General features: G+C 36.7%; 1 protein-coding gene across 3 annotated transcripts in view; it reads right to left on the bottom strand.

The window, feature by feature from the left end:
- GPCPD1 (glycerophosphocholine phosphodiesterase 1) overlaps positions 1 to 27,111 on the bottom strand; it is a 59,178-nt gene that overhangs the window by 11,399 nt on the left and 20,668 nt on the right. For all 3 annotated transcript variants that reach the window (XM_087716885.1, XM_087716883.1, XM_087716884.1), the window contains exons 5-15: positions 18,104 to 18,179; positions 15,941 to 15,979; positions 11,333 to 11,456; positions 9,594 to 9,840; positions 8,421 to 8,583; positions 7,928 to 8,060; positions 5,774 to 5,828; positions 2,970 to 3,062; positions 2,053 to 2,130; positions 1,473 to 1,512; positions 215 to 276 (exon numbers count right to left, since the gene is read on the bottom strand). In XM_087716885.1, coding sequence (XP_087573011.1) covers positions 215 to 276; positions 1,473 to 1,512; positions 2,053 to 2,130; positions 2,970 to 3,062; positions 5,774 to 5,828; positions 7,928 to 8,060; positions 8,421 to 8,583; positions 9,594 to 9,840; positions 11,333 to 11,456; positions 15,941 to 15,979; positions 18,104 to 18,179 — 1,110 coding nt within the window. The remainder of the gene's footprint in view (positions 1 to 214; positions 277 to 1,472; positions 1,513 to 2,052; positions 2,131 to 2,969; positions 3,063 to 5,773; positions 5,829 to 7,927; positions 8,061 to 8,420; positions 8,584 to 9,593; positions 9,841 to 11,332; positions 11,457 to 15,940; positions 15,980 to 18,103; positions 18,180 to 27,111) is intronic.

Below are 27,111 nucleotides of genomic sequence, written 5' to 3'. Positions count from 1 at the left end.
AAAGTTCAGCTCTGATTATGCAACAGATTTAAAAATACTTACAAAGCAACAACAACAATTAAAATTATTTACATCATCTTGCTCGCTATCTGTAATAGAGCCAAATATTATTTTATAATTTTTTTAATCATGGGATTATTCTCTTAGGTTTTAATACCTCCAGTATTCTATTTCAGAGCTTATACTAAAATGTACAGACTAAATGGTAGCTTACTGATTGTAAAGAAGGGAATGGTTGCATCTCAGCAGGTGTATTTTCTTCATCTTTAAATGACTCTGTAGAGAAGAAATATAAAATGAAAGAAATTTTTTAAATAAAGGGCACCCAATTAAACAGTTAATGCAATTACCAATGATGCATAGTCTGAAGTAGAGATGTCCAATCTTTTTCACCTTGGAGGTAACAATTCACATGCCTAACCTGATAATGATCAGAAGCTTTTCAATAAGACCATGATGTCCCTTCGAAGGGACACAACTGAAAAACTAAGGGCCATTTTTTGGATTTAAGGATTAAGGGTGAAACTAGGAGATTGTGTACTCTCATCCTTAATTTTATATCACTCTTTTTAAACATGTAAATCACACCATTAACATTCTGACAGGCATTTTCAGAGCCAAGGTCTCAGGGAGCTTCGGTTGGGACAGACTACCCATCCATTTATAAAGGCCAGCAATTTATTGCCTGATCTCTAGAAATGTCAATGATCTTGCTCCAAGGCAGAGCTGTAGTAAGATAAATGCAATATGTAGTGGCTAATTTAATGATAACAGCACATCTAAATTGTTTCCCATTAATCTTCTTCCTTGACTTTTCTGAATGATAAAAACATTTCATAAATCAATAAGCATCTGTCATAAAATCCATCTTAGATGCCTCGTAAAATAGGAGGGAGTTTGACTAAAACAGAGGTCCCCAACTCCCGGTCCGTGGATCGGCACCAGTCCGTAGCATGTCAGAAATTGGGCTATGCAAAAAAGTGAAACCCCATCCGCGGGATGCAGGCAGAACATGAAGCCACACCCTCTCTGGTCCATGGAAAAGGCTCTCTCCACAGAACCAGTCTCTGATGCCCGAAAGATTGAGAACCACTGGACCAAAAAACATCTATGCAGTAATTGGCCTTCTTTAATACCTCACTACAAAATTATCAAAATGTATCTGGTATATTGCTCAGCTTAATCAGGAAACCAATTCCAAAGAGATATTACTAATTTGATTAAAGATCTATTGTTTGTTTTTCTAATTTTTGTGGCTTATTGCTTTATTTAAAAATAGGATAGTAAATCACTAAAAACTGGGGAGAGTTCTCATAAATAGCAAATATATATTGCATATTAACAGTGCTATATTATGAAATCTATTCCCACCTAAACACACTGCAAATGATTTAAGTTAACCAGCAAGGTCATTAATAAATTCATAAATATGCTTTGTGCAAGCATGACCAAGAGTTTAGATTTCTACATACCTTGACTATTTTGAGATTTCAATGCAGTCACATGTGTCAACTACAAATTGAAAGAATAAATATTTTAGAAACCTTTGTTTATCAAAAGTCACAAAACCTTTCAAACATATTTATTTTTAAGCAGTATCTGTAAAGTTTTGTCCTAAAAATAAAGACATAAACTGCCTACCCAATAATAAAAATCTTGTTGCTATTTGAATTTTTGCAGAGCACAGATTCATGAATGTGTTGACATTTATAGTCTTACAAATGTCAATGTTAGGAATGTATTTATAAAATTTCTATTTCTAAGGCCTAAGATGACAATATTAAAATGAATACAAGCAGTATATTAATAATTTTACACCCCAATAATCAGATAACTTCTACCAGCAGCTTCATGAAGATATGAAATACAAAGTGTAAGAGAACATTTGGAGTACCTCACAAGGGAGAGACCACTGAGCCAATTTCGTATCTCCCACTGAATGGAACTGCCCACAAATGGTTGCCCTAATCATAGGCAGCCCAGATAAATAACACAGTTATTTGGTGTATTTTTTGAGAAATGCTTAATGAATCAGCCAATACAATACCGTACCTTTAATAACTTCAGCTGGGGAAATGTAAGCTCTTTAACTGCAATCTCAAATAATTCCAATGGATCAGCTTCCGTTTTCTTTACAGAAAGAATGAAAAAATACAGGTAGGTTATAAAATCACTGAATGTTAGAAATTCTTCTAAGGCTAGCTGCTAGGAAGTAGATCTGATAGTTAAGGTACCAAGTTAGAAACCAGGAAAATGTGAATTCTAGCACACACACACACTCACAACTTTGGGCAAGACACTCTCTCAGCCCAACCCACTTTACAGGGATTGCTATGGGAAAAATAAGAGGAGGAATGAGGTACATTCATTGCTTTGAGTTACGTACAAAGTAATATAGGTAAGATTTAAAAAAAACCTAATACATAAATTTAATAGGATTTACTCCCAGATGATCAAACGCAGATTGTGTGTTGTAGAGTCAATGTAAGTATTTTTGTAATAATTATTTATACAAATTTGTATTAAATAATCTATAATAGATATATTAATTAAAAAGCAAAGAAAAAACTGAACCTAATAAGTAACATAACATTGAGGATATTAAATATTCCCTTATTAGGGATTTCTAGGTGTTTAGACTATAGAAGATAGCATAAAAAAACCAAAGCAAAAACCAAATACTCCCCTGAAAGACAGTACTTTCTAGAAAACCACAATTTTTTCCAAATTTCCCATTTGAGACATGTTACTCTAATAAATATCCCTGTGATTCATTCAGATAAATAGCTGTTTTAAACCCCACTATTTAATCTTGAGTATCAAGAGAAGGAAATAAATAGGTAAAATACAATATTCTAAAACAGAAACCATTAATCGAATTGTATTGCTATCAACAATGTTAGCTTCTTAAATTAAAACCATGCAATGGACGCTCAAAACATTAACTAAGTCGTGTACAATGAACATACCTTTTTCATTGCAATGCAGCAAGTAAGATCATGATATATAATTGGGATTTGATCTCGAGAGAGGTGAACATCAAATTCCACAAAGGCTGCTCCCTAAGTGAAAAGTAGGGGGGGGGGAAGGATGGGGAGATAAACAATGTATTTAGAATCTGAGAAGCAAAAAACATGCACATAAAATATTTCTCTCCCATTCATTCCAAGCCTGTTACATTATTTTCATGCCATCTTTCTCCAATGGAATCTGATGGCTCAATGTATGCTTTGAGAGAAATGCCAGGAGTCACACTCCTAGAAGCTGGAAGGCCCAGCACACAAAAATAAATTTTATTTTATTTTCATTTATAAGCATTTAATTAACTAAATCACATAACAGTCATTTAATACATCATGAAATTAAAAATTTCCTCCATCTTTCCTTTTGAGATTTACAATACAAAAATAGCTTAATGAGGTTCTGTGGGGGAACATTTTAGGTACCTTCAGGCTGCAAGGAGAAAAAATTCAAGCAATGTTCAGTATTATCCCCCTTCATAGAATTCGTAAATTATCCCTTATCCCATTACTATGCATTAACATTCCTTTAGGCATTAGGTACATAATTTGGGCAAGAATTCTAAAATAATTCCTTGACTTTGAATTGGATCCACAGAGCTTTCTTCCCAAATTCAGAGCGGTCTTCAATTTAGAATGAGTGGGGAGATCTCTTAGAATACATGGGCATGAATCAGTGGTGAAATCTAAAAAAAAATCCTACCAGTTCTGTGGGCGTGGTTTGGTGGGTGTCTCATGTGACTGAATGAGCATGACTATGTAGTCATCTGACTGGGGTGTGTGTCAAAAGACAGAAACTTACTTTAACAATATCCTGCTGGAGCAGGGGGTTGGACTAGATGACCTCTTTCAAGGTATCCTCTGAAGCTGCGTCTACTGCCAGTTTTGTGATTCTTCCTCCCTTTCCTTTTTCCATCCCTCCCTCCCTCTCTTTCTTTCCTTCTTTCTTTCTCAGCAACAAACCCCCCTCCCCCCCATTTTTGACCTAGCAGGCCTCAGGGAAGCCTCCTGGGAGCAAAAAGGACCCCAAATGCTAAAAAAAAGTTTTTAAAAAAGTTTCTACCATTGTGCAGCACAGCTAATTGTCAGAACCTTTTTTTAGTTTGTTAAGCATTTTTTTTACTACCGGTTTTTTACTACCAATTCGGGCAAATCGGCCCAAACCGGTAGAATTTCACCCCTGGAATGAAAGCATGAAGAAGAAATGTATGAAAATTTTAGATCTAGAATAATTTTTACATTCATTCTTTCCCCACAATTTCATCTGGACATATTATAAAAGTAACAAGCTTTTAAAAAGTTTTCCAATCACAAAACAAATAAAGAAACTGGTGCAAATGGAGTCAATTTCTTTTAGTGGGAACAGCAGTTAAGCTGACCATGTAAATATGGTTTTCCAGAGGAAATGAACATATTATCAGGGACGAGATAACAGATATTAATTTTGTTGACAAATACTTTTTTCTCATGATACTATTGCTGCTTCCCCAAACGTGCTATGAAATAATTTCTGATATTTAATATTTTTTTCGATTTTGTTCCATCATGCTTACCTAGAGCTATATAGTTATTATATTTTAAAGATAAAGATTTCCCCTAACCAGTCATGTCCAATTGTAGAGGATGATGATCACCTATGTTTCTTAGCCAAGAGAGCCAGCATTGTCCAAAGACACTTCTATGGTCGTGTGGCCAGCATGACTATACATTGCACATAACATTGTTACCTTCCCACCGTAGTACCAATTTATCTACTCGCACTTGCATGCTTTCAACCTGCTATGTTGGCAGGAGCTGGGCAAGTAACAAGAGCTCACCCTGTTATGTGATGCTTGGGTCTCAAACCCAGATTTCCAGCTGACAAGCCCACAATGCTTTTAACCACTGAGCCATTGCTTCCCATTATATTTTATATACTGCATCAACTGGCAATTTGCTAGTATAAGACACTTTTAAAGTAAACAATCAATATTGACATTTTAAAAAGAATGATATAACTTCATAGTCTTTTCAAAGGTTTTGTTCTTTACGCTTTTGAAGTCCTTCTTCTGCCTTTTGAGTGGAGGACTTGCATTATACAGCTAGAATTTTGAGGTAGCTATTAGGTTGTAAAGTAATTAAGAATCTCCCACTGTGAAAATTCACAAGACAGTAATTATGATTTTACAAGGATAATATTTGGGATATCACTAAAACCTATTAAAGAGGTTAATACGTTAAAATCCCAAGTATAGCAACATAAAATTTTCATAGAAAATGTGTCAATTCAAATATGCAAGGCTAAACAAGATACTGCTTCCCCCCCAAAAATCTTTTTATCTTTTATATAGGTGCTGTATAATTAAACTGCAGAAATATCCCACTTTTGCTTTTTTGAGAGAGGGGAGACAATAGTTGTAAGTAATGAAAAAGAAGTCCAAACACTGATGTTTATATATAAAAAAACTAATCTATTAATTCATGTGTGTCATTCAAAAGCTAGGTTAAAAGATACATCCTACTAGGTTTCCATTAAAAAGTTACAGGCTATAATTGGAACCCAAAATAATTTGTGACTTTCAACAGCACATATGGAAACAGGAGGAGGAATGGCTCTCTCACTCTTATACTGAGGGCTTATCAGTGGCAGAAAAACATTAGTTGGATTTCAGCCAGTTTCTTTCAACAATGGATCATTTATTTACTTGCAAACAGACATTTCTAAATGTTAGTATGGAAAAAGAAATCTATTTTTAAAAAAGTAGTATACATACATGTTTAGCAGCATTCTTTAAAGAAGCAATGGTATTTTCTCGAATTTTAGCAAGTCTGAAAAGACCCACATATAAAGAAAATCAGTGCAAATACAAATAAAACAGATTCGACCTACAATATGTAAAGATTCATCTTAAGTCAAGTTTTCCTATATATATATATGTATGTATGTGTGTGTGTGTTTGTGTGTATGTATGTATGTATATATATATATGTATATGTATGTATGTATGTATGTGTGTGTGTGTGTGCATATATATATATATATATATATATATATATATATATATATATATATATATATATATATATATATATATATAAAATCTTATACTACAGAATTTTACAAAATAACAAAGTCAAAAATATTACTGTATTCAGTAATTCAAAAGTCATACACAGAGTTGATGATATTGCACTATAAATATTTTATTACTATAAAATAAACATTACTTACTCCAAAGGTTTTAATTTTATGAAGTTAGTTGAAGACTAAGAGTAGTTTGGGGAGAGCACTTTAGAATGTGTTGAATTGAAGTTCTAGCTTTTGCCTTTATAATTTGACTTTTCCCCTTCAGACAAATGAGGGGAACAAGGGATTTTATTTCATGCAGACTGTACTCAGCAGTAGCACATTAGAAACTTCTATTTTTCCTCACATAATAAATTATTTTCTTTGAAAATTTTGAACTTCACCAATGCAAACCCAAGAAGGTTAAAATACCTTATTTTAAGCAGTAGCAACCATAATACAGTGGCAGATTTCATGGTTATATGCTAGAGTATCCATGCTAGAATATCCATATGTTTGATTGCTTTATATATGCTGAAGATTGTCTCCATTGCAAGACTACAGAAGAATTACCATATTTTTGGAGTATAAGACGCACCTTTCCCCCCCAAAAAGAGCGTGGAAATGTTGGGGTGTCTTATACACCGAATACAGCCATTTTGACCTCCCAAAGCCCCACCCCCCACATCCCATTTTTGTGAAAAATGGGTGAAAAACGGGCTGTTTTTTGCAAAAATGGGGGCATTTTTGCCTTTCCCCAAGCCCCAGAAGCACTCTACAGGCTTCAGCAGGACTGGAGGAAAGGGAAAATACCCCCATTTTGGTGAAAAACAGGGGCATTTTTGCTTTACCCCAGCCCTGCTGAAGCCTGCAGAGTGCTCCTGGAGGTCAGGGAGAACAACTTTTTTTTCTTATTTATCTCTTCAAAATCTTGGTGCATCTTATACACTAGTGCATCTTATAGTCCGAAAAATACAGTAGTTAATTACAGATTTGGCTATTTTAATTCCTTGAGTGATCATCTTTGAATTCACACACAATGTTATGACTGCACAGAACTCTGTTCAAGACTTTCCAGAACTTACAGAATTATTCACAAATACCCCTGGCCTCAAACTACTAAGTCAGTTCCTATGACCAGCACAGCGATGTAAAGCCTACTAACGTCAGGGAAATGCAGGTTGCTTGAATTTATAGATGACTACTCAAAATAATTCCACCACAGATAATCAATTCTTGTGGTCTCTACGGCACCTAGCTCTTTGTAGTTTCTAAAATTCACCTACAAAAGTATTATCTGGAGGATCTGGTCATCATAAGGTGATTAAACGTCTGTGGCCTTGTGATAGAATATTACGATGAAAGGCTGGCAATATTGTCATCACTGTTGTTGAATGTGTATGCTCAGAAGAGCGTATAATTATTTGGAAGTTCATTGTAAAGCATGAATTGCCAGAAATCATTTGAAGAAATGCTAGTGAAAAGACTACTTTTTAGATTGGCCTTGGTAGGTTAGACATAAATGCTGCTCTTGGTGAAATAATGCTACACCACACAGGTAAAATGATGGACATCAGAAGCATGAAGCTATGTTAGAATAACCATGGGCTGGATCTTTCAACACTGATTGGGATGAGCCTTGAAGAAAGGAGCCAAAAAAGCAAAAAGACTGCCTTGTCCAACCAGCAAAAAATCCCAGCCAGCTGAAAAGGACACCTTAGTTGATGGTATTAAAGGTAATCGTCATTTGTTGGTCTGAATTATAATATAACCCAAGTCTAGCATCTAAGAATCCAACGTCCCAACCTTTCATACAGAATGCCTCAATGTATGAATTTATAATTCAATCAGATGATCTTACTTAGTTGTAGTTGTAGAGTTTCCAGCACCCCTATGGCCAACATCCAGTCCTGTTCTTGGTTTCCAGTATTTGGCATATGAAGCTTCCATATCACAGGAAAAACCATTAATGGGCTTAATAATTAAATAGTCCACTATGGAAAAAGAGTAAATAGAATTGTTTTTTTGATTCTTCATTTTTAACAATTAAGCTACATTTCATTTAAGTCCACTGGAAAAAAACCAAGCTTTCCAAACCTAAACAAGATAGTTTCACTTATATCAATAATCACTAAATGGATCCTTGTTACTTTCATTGCAAAAAATGCTTTTCTTCCTTAAAATTGCCTTGGTGTTTTGGTGGAGACATTAGATTATTACCCTCCTTCCAGCATGCATATAATTCTATCAGGGTGCTAATTGTATCAGTATTTAAAAATCAAGTAGTGGGAAATGTATTTAGCCTAAGTTCATGTTTGCATTGCTACCAATTTTTTAAAAGAAAATAAACATACCTCTAACTTTTCCTATTGTTTTTCGCGAACCTCTGTTCATAATGGGAAGCGTGAGAATACCAGCACTCTTTCCTGATTCTCCAAGCGTGGAAGATAACAGACAAGCGGAGCCCACATGGCCTGGAATCTCATCTCCTTGGATAACTTTTTCACTAAGATCTTCCTACAATTACAAAGTTATTATGTATTTAAAATTATTGCTTTGCTTATGCAGAAGGTGAAAGCATTTCCCTTAATATCAACTTTGCCTAAAATTGGAAAGGTATTCCACAAGACGGAACAATGAATGGAAACTAAGGAGAGAAGCAACCTAGAACTAAGGAGAAGTTGCCTAACAGTGTGAGCAATCAACTAGTGAAATGGCTTGCCTTCAGAGGTTTTGGATGCTCCATCACTGGAGGCTTTCAAGATGAGACTGGACAGTCATTTGTCTGAAATACTATGAGGTCTCCTGCTCAAGCAGAGACTAGATAACCTCCAAGATTCCTTCCAACTCTGTTATTCTATGTTTAATTAAAGCCTTCGTTATGTTTGATTTATAAATTACTCATCTTGTCACTATTTTTAAACTCCCATGCTAGATTTAGATTTAAAATAATAATTTCTTGATAAAACTAGATGATCTGTCTAAGCTCTCTATATCTGGTAGTATATTCAATGCTTTTGAGAAGGGCTAATGAACTGTGGTGCTGATATTTAAGGCTAGAGAAATTTCTCATTAAAGTAACACCCTGATGTCTCCATTTGGATGCTAAGTCAAGGTATAGATAACATATTACTGTCTGGATGTTTTGATCCATTTAGATCCATAGCTCTATGCAGGCATAACCAACAAATAACTGTGAAAACTATAATTCAAAATATCTGGAGGATACTAAGCTCCCTATTCCTACATCAATTTGAGATTTGTGCTAGATGTCATCATGCTGTGCTAGCAGACAAGTGTTATTGAAACACAGAGGGAGAGACAGATCCTTCCAGTCCATAACATCTAAAAAGTATCAGGCTTCCTATACATACAAGAACTTTAAATAAAAATTGTAGTCCAATTGAGGATGACATGAGCAAATACCTCATTCTCTGTTAGGGCATATTTTAAAAAATGTCTGAACATCAACATTCATTAGTCATCAAAACAAAAGAGCCAAGTTTTATACATAGCCAAGCCTTTACCTCAAAAAAGTCAAAGATTAATTCAAGGTTGTCTGGTTCCATGGTCTGTATGGTATACTCTGTCCAGCGATCTGGCTGCAGACCATATCCACATTCAGGCTGAGAATGTCGAGATTTGTATTCAGTATCACTTATAAGCGAAAAATCTAACGTATTTGCCATTTTATGATGAAGCATAGGTGAAAGTCTGTCATCATCTTCATCATCTTCATCCTCTTCCTCCAAACCTTCAAGGGTGAGTTTCACTCTAAACAGTAAAAAAAACCACCTAAGTTTGATGTAGTATACTTGATTGATCAGCTGCTCTGCTGCCCTTCAAAGGCGGGCACCTTTACTTTTCTGTACCTTTCTGTTGTAGTTTCTTTGTGTTTACCTCCACTCTCCCTTTGGGTTTGTGAGCCGCCCAGAGTCCCTCCGGGAATAGGGCGGCATATAAATAAAATGAACCTCGAACCTCTTGTATTCTTCATTATATATCTTTTTTAGTTGAACGCAATCTCTATCAAACCATTTTTTATTTTTTGGGGTGAGCTAGCATTTTGGGGTGAGCTAGTGATCTGTTACTGAGAACCGAATTCAAGTTTACAATTAAGGATTCAAACCCCTCTAGGTAAGATCCCCCACAGTTATTTCTTAGTAGAGATGTACGTAACTCTATGGTTTCAGGGGCTAACATCCATTTGGTAACTTCCTTAGCGTTTTTCTCATTCCATTTAATTTTTACCTGGGTATTTTGAGTTTCTAACCTGGGTAGGTAGGCTGTGCCTGCCCTTAGAGAATTCTGGTGCAATGTGAGAGTAAGGAGTATTGTATTATGATCACTTTCCAGTCACGAGTCTACCTCTATCTTCTGTAAGAACTTCAGGAGGTCATATGATATTATCCAGTAGTCAACTGTGGATTTTCTTCCTGCTCCCCGGTAAGTACTATTACACTGCGAGCTATACAGAGCTTGTAGGGTCTGCATATATTTTCCCCTTATTAGAGAGATTGCCAGGGAGGGTAGACAATTTTTATCTAGGCTTTCTCCTCCAGGACACTAACCCGGTTACCACGTATGCAGTGGCAAAGTTCTGTGCTGCTGCAATGTCCATAAGAAAAAAAATTGGCTACAGTATAGTACCATCTTGTACCAATTATCTGGACATACCTTTAACAATCTTTGGACCATAATGTTATTATCCACTTTTAATGTAAATACTTTTAATTATATTTTAATGTTAGTATTTTTAATATAGTGTAAAGACAAATGTATATTGCTGGTCTTTGACCGTAATAAAGATCTTACTTATTTACTGCCCTTCAAAGGCCAGTATGAAAAAGGTTATTACTCTCATACCTTACTTGATGTTTTCCTAGAAGCATTTCATTGGCCATTATGGAAAATAAGCTGAAAGAGATAAGCTCCTGACTGATCCAAATGTGTTTTACACAAGACATCCAAGGTTACTCTAATAGTACATTTACTAAAAATGTACTTTTTTCTTACACTTATTAAAAAGTTATGCATGACTATGCTTAGTATAGACATTGTTCCAGAGGTTCAAAAGAACCAGTTTTAGAACTGTAACAAACTTCAATTCTCCCACTGAGAATCAATGTCGGCATTGATTTTACTATTGCTTTTCTGAAAGAGTCCACGCAAAGCCCATACAAAAGATATGCATATAACAATCACTGCATTATAAAAGCAAAGACAAGCACTTTAATAAACTGTAAATGGACTAAAATAACCATACCTAAACCTAGATTTCTTGAATTTTTTCTTTGTTATCGATACAGGTGGTTTTTCAGAAAAATGTAGCCGTAACCTTATTTCTGTCTGACATGTCAGCCATCCGGAATCAACACTCTCCACATCATCTGACAAAACAAAAAAAAGTATTGTAAAAACATCTTGCTACATTCTGAAATACCATTAAAACTTGTCTAAATAAAACATCTGGGTAGTTTATACTATGGATAAGCTGAGAGTTTTAGGGTAAAAAAATATAACCAAAAAGTTGTGTTTGGCTCATCCACAGATGGGCTTAACCACAAATATAGACAGTATGTAATAAGGTACCTCTTTATATTTGTAGACTAGCTCATCAGAGAATAAGCCAACCCTTCAATTATAACTGAAATACCACGAGAAGTCCATCATCCACGGATAAGCCAACTGCACAAATTAAAACATAACTGAAATTTTGAAGGATGGCTTATATGCAGGTGGTATATATGGTATCTATGCTATTTGGTTAAAAATTGTCACCTTATCCATGGATGGGTTTATTTTTCAGTATATATGGTACTAATGCATTAATATCCATTTCCACAGGGGAAATCCATCCTAAGCTTATAGCTGCTGAACTAATCAATATGGATCCACATCAAAATAGATTTGGGTTGGCCAAATTTTAGCAACTATTACATGGAATACTAGTACCATTCAAGTTTGGATTTCCAAAATCAATCTTACATACCATGTTTCCCCGAAAATACGACGTGTCCTGAAACTAACGCCTTGCCACATTTTTCCTGTGGGCAAAAATATAAGCCCACCCACAAAAACAAGCCCCCTGGACAACCCTCACTCCGGCCAGGCAGAGCACCACTCACCGATCTAGCAGTATCCCAAAGGCGCCAAGCCGTGGGAGCCGGGGGGGGGGGGGAAGGTACTCACGTTGCTTGGCGTCTTCGGGATACCGCTAGGTTGGGGAGTGGCGTTCTGCCTGGCCGGAGGGGGGAGTTGCCGGGTGGCTTCTCCCTTGCGAGCGGGCTCCCGAACAGCCTCAGGGGTGAAGCAGCCATGTGGTGACCATGCTCACGAGCAGCCGCCCGGCAAACCCCCTCTCCAGCTGGGCAGAGCGCCCTTCGCTGATCTAGGGGGTAGTCCTAAGGCACCAAGCCATGTGGTGCTCTGCCCGCCCCCCAGCTTCCGCGGCTTGGCACATTGGGGATACCCCCTAGGTAATCCATGGAGCTCTGCCCGGCTGGAGAGGGGGGTTGCGTGAGCGCCTGTTCCACCCCCAGCAAGCATACCTCCCAGCCTCACCATGTCCTGGCCCAGCTCTCCCTGTAGGGCGCCACCGCTGCCACACTCCGAACATAATTTCTTCTCCTGCTTCCAAACTCCAAACTCGGCTGTCGAGTCTTCCAGCAGCAGCCACTCTAAGAATGCGCTCTCGCTGCTGGAGGACTTCGGAGTTTGGAAGCTGGAGAAGAAGTTATGCTCAGAGTGTGGAGGCGGCACCCTTCAGGGAGAGCAGGGCCAGGGCACGGTGAGGCTGGGGGCGGAACAGGTGCTTGCACAACCCCTCTGCAGTTGGGCAGAGCTCCATTTACTGACCTAGAAGGTATCCTTAATATGCCAAGCTGTGGGAGCTGGGGGGCAGGCAGAGCTTGGCGCCTTAGGGATACCCCCTAGGTCAGGGAATGGCACTCTGCCAGGCTGGAGAGGGGGTTTGCCGGGCAGCTGCTCGTGAGCATGGTCACCTCATGGCTGCTTCGCCCCTGAGGTTGTGCCCGGCTCTTCGGGAGCCCACTCACAAGGGAGCAGCTGCCCGGCAACCCCAAAACAATAAGCCCTCCCCCTATAATAATCAAGGCCATATTTCGTGGGGCAAAAGAAAATAAGACCCTGTCTTATTTTCGGGAAAACACGGTAGTAGAAAGGAGATTAATTTATGTTTTTTTCTTGTAAGCTACTCCCTAGTCAAGTTAAAGAAACACTGGAAGGAAGGAAGACACACTAATACATACTCAACCCAGCATTACCAGCAGCAAATACATTGTGTGGTAGTACTGGCTCTAAATTAAATTGGATGAGCTTTGCAGAAGGTGGAAGGAACTACTGCAGAGATAGATCTTATAAGAGCTTGCTTTCCTATTACAGGGCTTCCTAATGTTAATTTACCCGTAGGAAGGATTCATTTGAGTTACGGTATATTTTAAAATAATTAGAATTAAAATTCAAAAGTAGGAATCCAAGTTACTCCTATAAACAATGTGACAATGTGCATTGAAAGGATCAATGCAACTGCTGTGAATGGTTTTGTTGATTGTCTCCAAGTTTTCTGGGTATATTGGCTAACTGAAGACATTTCCACTGTGGATGACTACCATGCAGGACAAAGAACTGGCAAGTAGATCAGTTCTTTAGAATCTCTCCAGATAGGAAAAAAAACAGGAGATCACCTATGAGTGCTCTGTCTGACAGCTTCTTGACCATACAACAGTGGTCTCCCATGGTTTTGAGTGCCAGAAGCCAAGGGACACAACATCTTTGCTCCAAGCAGTGGCAGAAAAGCCAGATAAACTCACTTTTTAATCACATTTGGAAATGTTCAATTCAACTATTTTATGGATATTAAAGAACTTCAAAATCTGATGCCTGGTGAGTCTTACCTTCTTTGAATTAAGAGAGTTTAAACAGTGATTTAAAAGTTTAAAATAATATACAACTTGCAAACAAACAAAAAAAAAGATTTTGATTTTAAGTTTTAAATGGATTGGGAGAACTCAGAGATTTGGAATATTTCTTATTTTGCTGTAAGATTTGAAAACAATTATATAATTAAATAATATACTCATGGGAAATGACTGAAACAGAAGTAAACTTGTATTAGGAACTGAGGCTTGATGAAGGTTGCAAATGAGCACTAGAGGAAACTGAAGGACCAGGCAAAAAGGAGTTATAAGGCCAAGCCAGCTATAACTTTTACTTGTCTTAAAATAATCCTTCAAAAATGGGCTGAGATAGGAACTAGTATCTAAGAAATGATACAATTTCAATGTTAAACATTTAGAATATGGTTTTTTTTAAAAAAATAAAAACCTTTTATCTGATACACACATTATACAATTTTGAAGGCATGGAAAAAAACAAAATTGAGATTACCAAAATGCAAGAAACAAATCAGGAAAAGAATCTGGGCATGGAACGGGTGTGACAAGAAATCCCAAAGTAGGCTGGTGAAAGCTTTGAATGTTCCTTTTGAATTCCAAAGACTCCTTTGATGAAAGATCAGATACTGTGATGCCATTGGAATGATTTAAAGGCCAAGATTATGAAGAGCAAAAATAAGAAACATAAACTTGGACTATTTGATCAGGGGAAACTACTACTTTGATATTTTTGGTAATTCCTAATGAATCTTTTGCTGAATCATTTCACTGCCTGAAAAGATGATTTTTTGTGGCCTATTCTTCTATATATATAAAAGTGTGTGTGTGTTTGTGTGTGTGTGTGTGTGCATGCGCGCGTGCGTGCATAATTCTGGAACGCCTCGAGCAATTTTAACCAAACTTGGTACACAGATGACTTACTCTCTGGAAACAAATACTGTGAGGGTAAGACACCCCTAATACCCCTCGTGGTGTGTGTTCTGTTAAGATACAGCCTGTTGTGCCTTAAAATGGCTTCAGTGGAGTTGCCATGGTAATGACTTCACAGTACTCCACAAGGAGGCTCCCTCTGGTAAGGGGAAAAATCCAACATTAGAAATTACGTTTGGTCCGGACATTTTCAACAAGGCTGTGCTCATTCTAAATGCCTGTAAATAAAATTACTTTGTTTTGACACTGCATATAATTCATTCCTTTTCCTGTCTAATTGGGATAAATACCTGGACAATGCTGGGTTATCAGCTAATATCTAATAAAAATTAGGCTACAGTAATAAGTTATTTTATTCATAATTTTAAGAGAGTAAAGTTACTATATTAGCTGAGACTCGATGTGGTGCAAAAGATGGAAGCCATTTCTTTATTTGTTTTTATTTTTATTTTCTCCCTTTTTCTTTCCTCTGTATTTCTGAACTTCTTTTATTTATCTTGTTTATTCTAGTTTAGTCTTATTACATTTTATTATGTTTACTAAAACTTCCCAGTAATTTTTCCATTTAAAAAATGGAATCTTTCCAAGTCATGTAGCTTAGGAGTAGTTCACTTGAACAGAGCAGTGCAACTGCTGTGAATAGTTTTGTTCGTTCTCTGCAAGTATGTACATACATAGCTACTTCAACTTTTGCAGTCAAAATGAAAAGGTCTCTGCATACCCATTTAAGCAATTAGGAATTCTTACAAGCAGCCAGATTAAGTCTTTCATAAACTTAAGTGGTGATGCTTTGCGTGAGTCACTAGGCTTTAAAATGCTTTCCACAGCCCCAAAAATCAATAAGGTTACACCTTTCTTTGTGGCACATTAAAAATGAAAATTTAAAAAAAGATTTTTGGAGTTTTAAGAATTTGAAAGAGTCTACTTCTCTACCATTCTAATTACTTAAAAGCATTTTTTCATTTAAAGTGCATCTTGTTATTACTAGTGTGTTTACATCTTAACATTTTAAAGTTAGGACCACTTACCAAAGACTCCAAAGACTCCATCATCAATGGAAATATTCTCTAGAATTAAAAGGACAAAGTGTGAGAATAGTTCACTTTTGCACATTATAATTTAATTGTTAGTTTAGGCAGCAATACTACACACTTGCCAAAGAATAAATTCTCTGGACTTAAGCAACTTATTTCTGATTAGACAACTAGTGGTTTACACAATTAACAATACCTCTAACTCAGCACTGTTTTCAACAGAGCATTTAAATAGAAAGATACTAAGTAACTTTACTGCAACCTAAAAAAATACTGCTTAGTTTTGTTTACATCCTTAGAAAGATGTTATTTCTTTCCATCCAAGTTATCTAAAATATTAAAATAATAGGTCATCAACTTGACAATGTATCATATATTACTAATGGAATGAATCAGAAGATGGTATCAGCTAAGAAGATAAAATATCTGATTTGCTACTTGTTTATGGTTTGAAGATTTTATTAAATGTTTTTTTTCTTTTCAAGCATTAGTCTTCACATGCTACAGAAATGTAAATAATGAATTCTTTAAATATACAATAAACTCAACACAATTATATAAGTTTTTGAAAATAAAACTTTTGACATATTGATAGCTATATTTAACCCTCTCTTAAATTTTAAATTATAAATATTTATTATTCATCTCTCAATGTGAGAACAAGACACATTTCTTCCACTATTACAAAGAAAATTCTGTTTAGAATAATAATAATCCCCTTCATGGATAATAATGCATTTTTCTATTTGATTATTTTCTCCAAGATTGAAAGGGTAAATAAAAAAAAACTTTAATACTAGCTGGAAAATATCACAAATATCTTTTCTAAAATGTGCGCAAGTTGAGTCACTGGTACCTAGAGACTTAGTCTAGAAAATATTTTGATTATAATAAGTTACTAATTTACCTTTAAAGGCAGTTGAAAGTTATTTATGCTGTGTCACAAAGAGTCTACCTGAATTTAAGATGTTATCTATGCTTGAACAGGATGGAATCTAGACTATCAGAGAATGAAAAAAACTTTTATTACTGAAGGACATAAATCTCTATTTATTTAACTAAAAAATGAATCAATAAGTCAAAGTAACTTATGACAGGCTTGTTTTTAATCAGGAAGCCAGAAAATGAAAGTAAGCAGCAGATAACATGTATATCTACTCAGACACTGAGTAGATATAAAGGGTCTCACTGAGTTCCCTTTGACTTGTCCTGTGTAAACATGAACACAGCTGTAGCCTAAGACTATCAACCTAGGTTTAATAATTTGAAGCCTTTTTTTAATAAATGGAAATTACTTTTGAGCAATACATTTAGATTGAACAAGAAATGATGTCTTTAAATTATAATAAAGGTGTAGAATGAAAAGGCCGGTGACAATATTTTCAGGTTCATTGAAAACAAGCTACTTCATAAAATCACCTTTTTAATGGAGGCAACATACCAAATTATACCAGGTTTCCAGTTGCATTGTTTCTCCTAATTTAACAAAAGGTATATGATTTATGCTTACAGTAACCCATGCTTATTTTAAAACCTGTTTTATTCATGAGTATGTTTAGCATAAATCTTCTGGTCATTGTTCTCTTTAAGAAAATTTAATTCGTATTTAAATGTCAACTTACCATTAACAATTTGTACTTTCTATCACTCAGGCATGATTTTTGAAAATATCAGCATGGACTTTCAATCTCAAAGTATAATGATTATCAATAGTATTTCAATGTCTTTAAAAATGAACAACTTCCTTTTCCTTTCTGAAAGCCAAGTAAGATTCAGTGTACTGAATCTACAAACCATAATATACTTGTGCTAGGATGATCCCCACACCTTTTCCTAGCTTCTAGGTTGAAGGTAAGAGAGCTGGGATCAAACCATGCCATACATTAAAACCCAGATGTGCAATCATAAATTTTGGCAATGAAAACCTGTGGATACCTGATAAAAATGGACTCATGATAATACTATTCATAAGTCTTCTGTCATATAAATTCATTTTGCAAAATTTGTGAAAGCAGTGCTCATGTTGGCTAATGGAGGATCCCTTTGTAATGGAAGATTAATGTTAATCCTACAAAATAACATCAACCCAATTAAACCATTTTGTAACATTAGTAATCTTATGCATATGTTTCAAACAGATGCAGTTGATGCCCATACCTAAAGGGGTTATTGATCGTGCTGGTAGATGAGTCTCCCACTTGTGAATTATGACTTGGCATGGACCATCGATAGTCTGTAATTTAAAAGTTAAATGTCTGCAATAATTTTTGTTAAATTGATGCTTATCGGCGATTCCATTTACATTCTTTCATGAGCCAAATTTGCTTGTACATCCTTTGAAGTACAAAGACTGTCCTCAATTTAAACCATGTTTATTATAATAATCAATGCTACTGTGATAACCTTAAGCCCATTGTAAAATCAAAATCCAATCTATTATATTTCCAGGCAAAGAATGGTATCGGTGGAATCTAATGGCAGCTTTTTGCTATATTTCCCATATTTATGCACTCATCCTTATCTCTTAAAAAATTTGCATATTTCAGCCATTCAGAGGCTAGATTGAACATGTGAAAATCTAAAGACGACTAGTGGGTATAATCCCATCCAAACATACCCTTCAACCATAGTCATATAAATAGGCTTCTTATAAAATGGAAGCTCGGACTGGGAGTAATATCATTCTCTTAACATAGAGTAGTTTAGGAAAACATTCTTTCTAAAATCTGATTATAAAGTATGAATACTTCATACTTATGAATAGGATTATATTTTCATAATTGTTTTGCAGGAAATCACAAATTATGCAGGTATTGCAGCCTCTGTAATTATTAATTAGGCTACAAGTCACTGTGGAATATACAGAATATATCACTGAGTGGACTTTTGGCTGAAAATCAATGGCAATTACTTAGATTCAAAAGAGAACTTTTTCATGTAAAATATCCAAAAATTAACAAAAGATTCCATCAGAAGTAGCCACAGGCCTACTTCTTATATATACAGGTACAACTTACAACAGTTCATTTAGTGCTGTTTGAAGTTACTACGGAACTGAAAAAAGTGACTTCTGATCATTTTTCACACTTATGACCATTGCAGCATCCCCGTGGTCATATGATCAAAATTCAGACCTTAGCAATAGATTCATATTTAGGACGGTTGCAGTGATACTGGGTCACATGATCCCCTTTTGCCACCTTCTGACAAGCAAAGTCAATGGGGAAGCCAGATTCACTTAACAACCATATAACTAACTTAACAGGTTCACTTAACAAGCCAGGTTCACTTAACAACTGTGGCAAGAAAGGTAGTAAAATGGAGCAAAACTCATTTAACAAATGTCTCACAACATAAATTTTGGGCTCAATTATGGTCGTAAGTCAAAGACTGCCTGTATTTGTTTGAAAAGTATCAACTCAGCTCAGCTGCTCTTTATAGCTTTTTCTAAAATTATACTTTAAAGCATAATCTGTCCAAAGTCCAGTTAAACTTTAAATAACATGCAAAAAAATTTAGGTTATGAGTAGTTTCTTCTATTATTTACATAGATGTCTAAGATCTATTTGAACTAGCAAAGTATTATTTAGTAAATACAGGTCCAATCTCAGGATTAGACCTTAGGAAGACAAACACTATATATTTTAATTTAAACATATTTTTTGAAAAGGAATTAAGTTTGCCACCGATCCAGGTTTGCCATTATGTATAGGGCGGGAGGCAATGAAGCTGCTTTGATTGCAGACTCCCAAGAAATAGTAGTATTTGAGAAGACAATAAATCTGGATCATGAAATGAGTTTAGACTGACCATTTATGTTTAGTATTTAAAAGCAAGGCCACCTGGAGAATATAAAACCATTAAGTAAACAACAGTTCAACTGGTAAGCCAATTTTGTTGCTGAAGAAAACAGTCTGAACCTATGAAGTTCTAGCCAGAGTGACCTTAAATTTCAGGACAGATCAGATGGCAGACATCTTGCTATGAAAGGGTGAATATATAAGCACACACCTGAATCAAGCACTAAATAGTTTTATTAAGAGATCTGACCATCATTAAAATGACCTTGTAACTAAATCATCCTGTAAATTAGAAGCAACAGGAAGCAGAAAAAGATAAATATACTGCATCTGACTGTTAGGAAAATCTGGTGTGAGTTTAGCATCCTTTGGGAGATGGAATGTTAGCCAGAATATACTGTCTAGTTATACAATAGTGACTTCGTAACATATATCAATTAATTTAGAAATCCTGTCCCTGGGTGGAACATTAACTCAATACATATGGCATAACATCCCATGTTCAGTATTTTATATATCTCATGTTGCTTATTTTGGTAGAAGCAACTAAATATGTATTTTCTTTTCTAGGACAAAGTTTGTTTAGGAGTTTTATTAAAAACTACCATAAAATTTATAGGACTAGCACTTAAAGCTTTAATAGAAAGAGAACAGAGTCACAGATGAGGTAATTCATGGACACTGTCATACATATTAATGAATTACTTCACCAAGGTCCTCCACATGGCCAAAGGTCATCATATAATTATCAGATAACAGACAAAGCACTGATCTGCTGGGATAATAATTTTACAAAACAGAAGGACTGGTCCGGCCAAAGAAACCTGGCATTGTAAATTATTTCCTTCCAATTATGTGGAAGGTGACACAAAAACTATGGAAAACTATCCTTATGTCTGTGATTGAGTATCTACAATATGCCAGCAGGGCTTTTCCATCACTTAGTTCTTTACATATAGGGCTGCTGATTTTCAGCATTCTTCCCATTGAAAGCAGAATACAGTAGAACCTCTGGTCACTACCATAATTTGTTCCATAACTTTGGTCGCAACCTGATTTGGTTGTGACATGAACCTAATTTTGCTCACCAAAAAAAAAAAAAAAAGGCACAGGAGAAATCAGCCATGAAAAAAAATAAATTGGGATTTTTGTAGTCAGAACCCGATTTGGTCGTAGTCAGCATTTGTGACCAGAGGTTCTACTGTATGTTTTAGAATAAAAGCTACTTAAATAAACAAACACTTAAAATTCTGGGGTATTTGAATTACTGACACAATCATCTGCTGAGATTTTACAAATTAAATATTTATGATCACTTGTATCTCTGAATTATTAGGTACAATACTCATACAATTTATTAAATGTTTGTATTAAGCATGCCCATGGTCAAACAATGTATTTCAAATTAAAATAATTAAAAGTAGAAGATACATTTTAACATATATGAAAGTATTTTGTGCACATTATATTCCTCATCAATAAAAAGATTGCAATGGGATAAACATACCAAATGAAAAACAGTAAAAAGGACATGAAAATAACTTCGTCTACCGAGGTCTCAGTTTTCAAATGAACCCTCAGAGATGCTAGGAAGGAGATATTAACTTCCATTGTTCAAGTCAAAACTTACTAAAGAAACAAATAACAATAAACACCTAAGTTCAAATTGACAAAATAATTGTAGATGGGTTTTTTGATTGGTTAAGAAACAGAAAGACCTCATCTCAAAACAAGGAAAAAAAGCACCATTTATAGATTTCTCAAGATGCTTGAGCTAGAGAGGGAGTCTATGACATATATAGTTTCATTTTTCTTAAAAATAAAAAAACAAATTCCTGCTTGTCACAATAAAAGTAAAATCTAACATTCTGCCAGCCATGTGTATTTATGCTAGTTTTTTAATAGCTGTTTTTTAAATATATGCTAATGAATCAGTGTTTTTTGAGTATCCCAAGTAGGTCCTTTTCTGTCAAGCAAGGTTCTTGAAACATTAATCAAATGTGAACCAGTTTTTTTAAATATGGTAGCAAGAAAGTGAGAGAAAAGTTGAACTATATGTTTGAATAATTCAATTTAATTCAAGGCACTGTAATCTAGTACATATGCAAATCACTATCTCTTGGCAAATCAACCTGCTTATACTAATATTCCAAGAGTGTTATGTCCAAAATATTTGAGACTAAGGGTCATTTAATAAGTTGCTGTAACAAAAAAAAATATGGCACTTTCACAATCTCTAATGATTAAGTCCAAAAGCAAATTGCTGTTTTCTTTTCTTACTGCCATTTTAATCACAAATTAGGAAATCAAACTTAACGAACATGTAAATGTGTTATTATAAATTTTAGAAAATTGGTAGTTTCCAAATACAATTCATGAAAAATTTAGAGATTTGCATCTCTTCTGTTAAAGGTCTCAAAAAAATTAATTCACCTTAGATGGGAGGGGCTTGCTGTCACAGTGAAACAATGGACTTTCCTGGAGCTCTGGGATTGCCGCTGAATTCTGGTCACCTGGACGGTCCAACTGGACCTAAACTGTCCCATAGAGACGGTGACAGGTAGGGGTATACCCTGTCGATCCCAGAGACACCCGCAAAGTCTCTGGTGATCCAGGGAAAAACCCCTCTTGCCAGTGACTACGAGTCAGCCATTAGGCTGCTGGTATCAGGCCTGCAGTCATATTCCATTTTAGGATCTTTGGCCTGCCACACTCTCTATTATTTCATTATGCTGTTTCATTAGTGTAATTGGGAGGGGGAATAGTAAGGAGTAGAATTGTGGAATGTGTTGTTGTCATTCCTTTCTAGAAATCAAGGTCATCTTTTGTCTCCGCACCTCTGCATCTGACCGGAATTAGATGGGTGGAAATGCCAGCATGGCCGAAGAAGATTGGACCATGTGATGGATTTATGGGTGTGGGGATAAGATCATGAACTTTCAACTGGGTGGAATCCCAGGAAGCTTTTAGATTTGGGATTCCATAGATGTGCCAACATGTCTGTCTTATTAAATTGGAACTTTAAGGATAGCTCTGCCTTGGACAGATTTAATTCTGCATGATATTTGGAACGCTGACATCTGAAACTGCTGACAGCTCCATAACGCAAGGGCAGGAGAAAAGCATGTCATTTTGGTGACAGTTTTTTTAAAAAAATTATTGGAGAGAGAACACCCTAAATCTGGAGATTTAATTCAAAATAAAAGCTGATGAGAGAGTAAGCAGCGGATTTAAGGAATGGTCAATTGAAGGTTCCCTCCCCTTTTACTGACGGAAGCCTGATTGGACTTACATTGTAATTCACTTTTTAAATTGGAGTGGCTCTTTGCGCTTTTTTTTTTTTACTCTCTTTATTGGACTCTTTGGAATCATTGGTATAATTAAGCTTTAACTATCTAAGAATTTCCTTTTTTTTTACCTTTGCTTAATGAACTATCGTATTTTCCCTTTCCTGGCTTCCTTTTTCTATTTTTTTTAAAGAAAGTAAAAGGCAGAGTGTAATAAAGCTGAGAGTGGGAAACAAGTATCACTGCCACCTAGTGGATTTGAAACGTTTTTATTCTTGTATGAATGTTTGGAGAGAAACTGTTCCCTTCAAGGTTACTTAATCAAGGCTTGATAGTGGGAGGAACACGGTTGTTTATACAGGTGTCCTTTGGGAAACTTTCAGTGTCTGGAAATTTACCTTGAAAGAATAAATAAATAAAAAATTAAGGGAAAGCTCAGTGTGACCTTGGAAAGGCTTTCATTTTATAAAAGCTTTGAATTCTTTTTCTTCTTTTTTGATGGCAGTGTTTACCTCACTCTGTTTTGGAAATTGTGACTTTCTGTTTACTTTTTCTTTTTTGAATTTTTTTTCTTTGTTAGATTGTTTTAAGTGAATTGGACTGAGGGAAAATTTAAACACATATTTCTTTTTCTTTTTCCTTTTCATATTTTTTGCATCTTCATATTTCTATATTTTTATTTGTGGACTGTTCCTTTTTTCCCTTTTTTCTCCCTCTTTTTTTTTTCTTCCTTTCCCTTTTTTAATTAGAATCAACTGGACAAGAGCATACAAGAGATTAAAGATTTTTACCTTTTTGGTTTTTTATATTAGTATATATTTTTCCTTTTTCTTCTTCTGGCCTTTTCTGTTGCCCCTTAACTCCTGTTTATTTTTTTATTTTTTGACCTCCCCATGGTCACTTGAGATTATAATCCCACCCCACACTAGGTGGATTAAAACACAAAAAAGAAGATGAGTAAAAAAATAACAACTGTTGGCTCCGCAACAACAACCCCCTCCTCTTCACCTGCAGGAGGACAAAGACCAATACAGACGATGCTTCAACAGGAAAAAGACAAGGGAGTAACATTAAAGGCGATTATGCAAAGAATACAAAAATTACAAGTAAGAGCAGAGAACATTGAAAAGAGAACAGAAACCATTGAAAAAAGAACAGAGAACATGGAAAAGAGAATTGAGACGATAGAACAGCAAACAGAAAATATAGAACAAAAGACAGGTAAAACAGAAAAAAAATTGAAAATATTCAACAATGGATGATGAAATATGAGTACTACTAGAATATTTGTTTAAAATGAAGGAATAACAATTGTAAGCTGAACATATGATCTACAATGAGAATAATGTACCTATGTATACTTGATGGACAATCTGTGATTTTATATATAATTGAAAGTGGTGATGCACCGATGTTTGTAACCAAACAACATGCTATATGTATATGTATTGATGATGGTTTTATGTTTCATGTATTGTTCGTCTAAAAATAAAAAACTTTAAAAAAAAAAATTAATTCACCTTGATACTTAAAATGTCAAATAGTACATGGAAGTAAACATGCATCAGTTGCCGCATTTCCAATTTTTATTTCATTTAGTTTAAAATCATGTTCAATTCCTCTGTTTCTAATACATTAAAAAACTGATTTGAACTTTATCTTAATTCAGTTCTAAATGTAAGCAGTTTCTCAGCTCAAGATTAAGGAATATGAAACATCCAAGGAATAGATAAAATTGCTAAATTGGGCGTTGGTTCTTACCTGATATGCTCATTTTCTGTTGAAGTGGAGACAGCAGCCAGACTGGGTATGCTCCGTTCAGTAAGCCCTTGTGGCTCCTCCCCAGTTCAGATGAAGGAAAACTAGACTCAAGTGAGAATTGTGAGCAAAACGTACATGTGCAAGTCCATAGTCTATGTTTCTCTCTCCTCCGCACAAAAAAAGGTTCCATTGTGTGACGCATACCAGGGCGGGGCTGGCTGCTGTCTCCACTTCAACATAAAATGAGCATATCAGGTAAGAACCAACACCCATTTTCCTGTGATCATGGAGACAGCAGCCAAACTGGGACGTACCAAAGACTGGGCTGTCCACTAGGGTGGGGATACTAAGGAAAGTCCGTTAAGGCACAAGCACTTGTTGCAGCACCCTGTGTCCAAAGGCTGCGCCAGCCGACGCATACTTGTCTAACTTGTAATAATGTATGAAGACTGTGGGAGACACCCATGTGGCTGCCCGGCAGACTTCTTCCAACATTGCATGCGTGGAACAAGCAGCAGTTGTTGCAGCATTACGTGTAGAATGAGCTGTAATATTTAGAGGAACCTGCAAGGACTAGAGTTCATAAGTTTAATACAGGCCCTGATCCACTGCCCCAGACTCGACGATGAAGCCTTGGTACCCAAGGAAGCCTGACGGAAGGAAACGAAGAGAGCTTCCGAGTGGCGGAGCGAAGCAGTGCGGTCAATGTAGATCTTGAGTGCATGTCGTACATCAAGAGTGTGCCACTTATGCTCCCTCTCATGACGAGGAGACGGGCAGAAATCAGGCAAGGTTAACTCTTGACCCCTGTGGAAGCAGCTATTCACCTTCAGTATGAATGTTGGGTCCAGTCTTAAAACAACTCAGTCTGGATGGAACACACGTTATAGCCACAAAAAACAACGTCTTAAACGACAACCGTTTCAAAGAGGTGGATCTCATAGGTTTAAAGAGCGAGGCAGTCAGAGCCTCTAGTACATGAGACCCAAGTCGGATACCTATGGACGGCAGGGGGACACAGGTTGGATGCTCCATGGCGAAATCTCCGGATCAAGGGATGCGAAGGTAGATGGTCGGAGGCAAGACCATCTAGGACAGAAGCCACAGCACTCACCTGTCGGCATAATGTATTAGGGGTAAGGCCCTGATGAAGCCCCCTTTGTAAGAAGTCCAATATCTGTGGAATGGATGCTTTAAGTGGGTCAATCGTCTTGTTGGTACACCACAGTGCGAATGCCCGCCAAGTGGCATCGTAAATGCGGTTAGTAGAACTTCTGCGTGATGCCTGAATGGTAGCAATGACATTGAAGGAGATGTTATCGGTTGCTAAGGCTTGCCGCCATGTGGTTAATTGTGGCCACTGCGGGTCGGGATCACAAACTGACCCTTGGTGTAGAGACAGGAGAGACCATAGAATCTGCCATGGAGTAGAGATTGACAGTCACTAGGTTGGCCTACCAAGGCCAGCATGGCCAATTCGGCACTAGCAGAAATAGTTCTGCCTCCTGCTCCAACATTTTCCGAATTACTCTCTGAATGAGGGGAAGGGGTGAAAACGCGTACAGGAGACCTTTGGGCCAATGGGACCTGAGGGTGTCTACTCCTTCTGCCATGGGATCCATGAACCGCGAGTAATACCTGGGTACCTGGTTGTTGACTGACGTCGCAAACAGGTCTAGGACTGGGAGACTGAATCGTAGTGTCAGTCGATGGAAGAGGTTTGGATGGACGCTCCACTCTGCCTGACCTATCCTTGTCTGGCTCAGCCAGTCCGCCTGGACGTTGGAGGCCCGAGATGTGCTCTGCCCTGAGAAATGACAGGTGAGATTCCGACCACCGACACAACAAATTGGACTCCTGCATTACGGGCCAGGAACGTGTTTCCCCCTGCCTGTTTATGTGCGCCTTGGTCGTGGCATTGTCTGTTAGGACTAATATGTGGCGGTCCTGAACTTTGTGTTGAAATTGTCTGAAGGTGAGGCGAACAGCCCGCAACTCTAGCCAATTTATGCTGTTTTGGCTCTCTTCCAAGGACCACTGACCCTGAGGCACTAGGTCCTGCATGTGTGCCCCCCACCCCGTTAGACTTGCGTCCATCGTAAGTGTGAGATGGTACAGATCTCTGAAAAATGTCCCCTGCAGAATCGCTGAAGACTGCCACCATTTGAGGGTTTGTAAAGCCTGGCTGGGAAGGGGAACCCGAAGAGAACAGCTCCTGTCGGCCTTTTGATGTGGAAGCATGAACCATTGAAGGGTCCTGCTGTGGAACCTGGCCCACAGGACAACCCCGAAACAAGGCACCATCTTGCCCAAGACT

The sequence above is a fragment of the Thamnophis sirtalis genome, unplaced genomic scaffold (genome assembly GCF_051295495.1).
Source record: "Thamnophis sirtalis isolate CommonGarterSnake01/CBP01778 unplaced genomic scaffold, rThaSir2_p1.2 scaffold_5, whole genome shotgun sequence".
In the NCBI taxonomy this organism is placed as follows: domain Eukaryota; kingdom Metazoa; phylum Chordata; class Lepidosauria; order Squamata; family Natricidae; genus Thamnophis; species Thamnophis sirtalis.
This window is presented reverse-complemented; position numbering and strand designations above follow the sequence as displayed.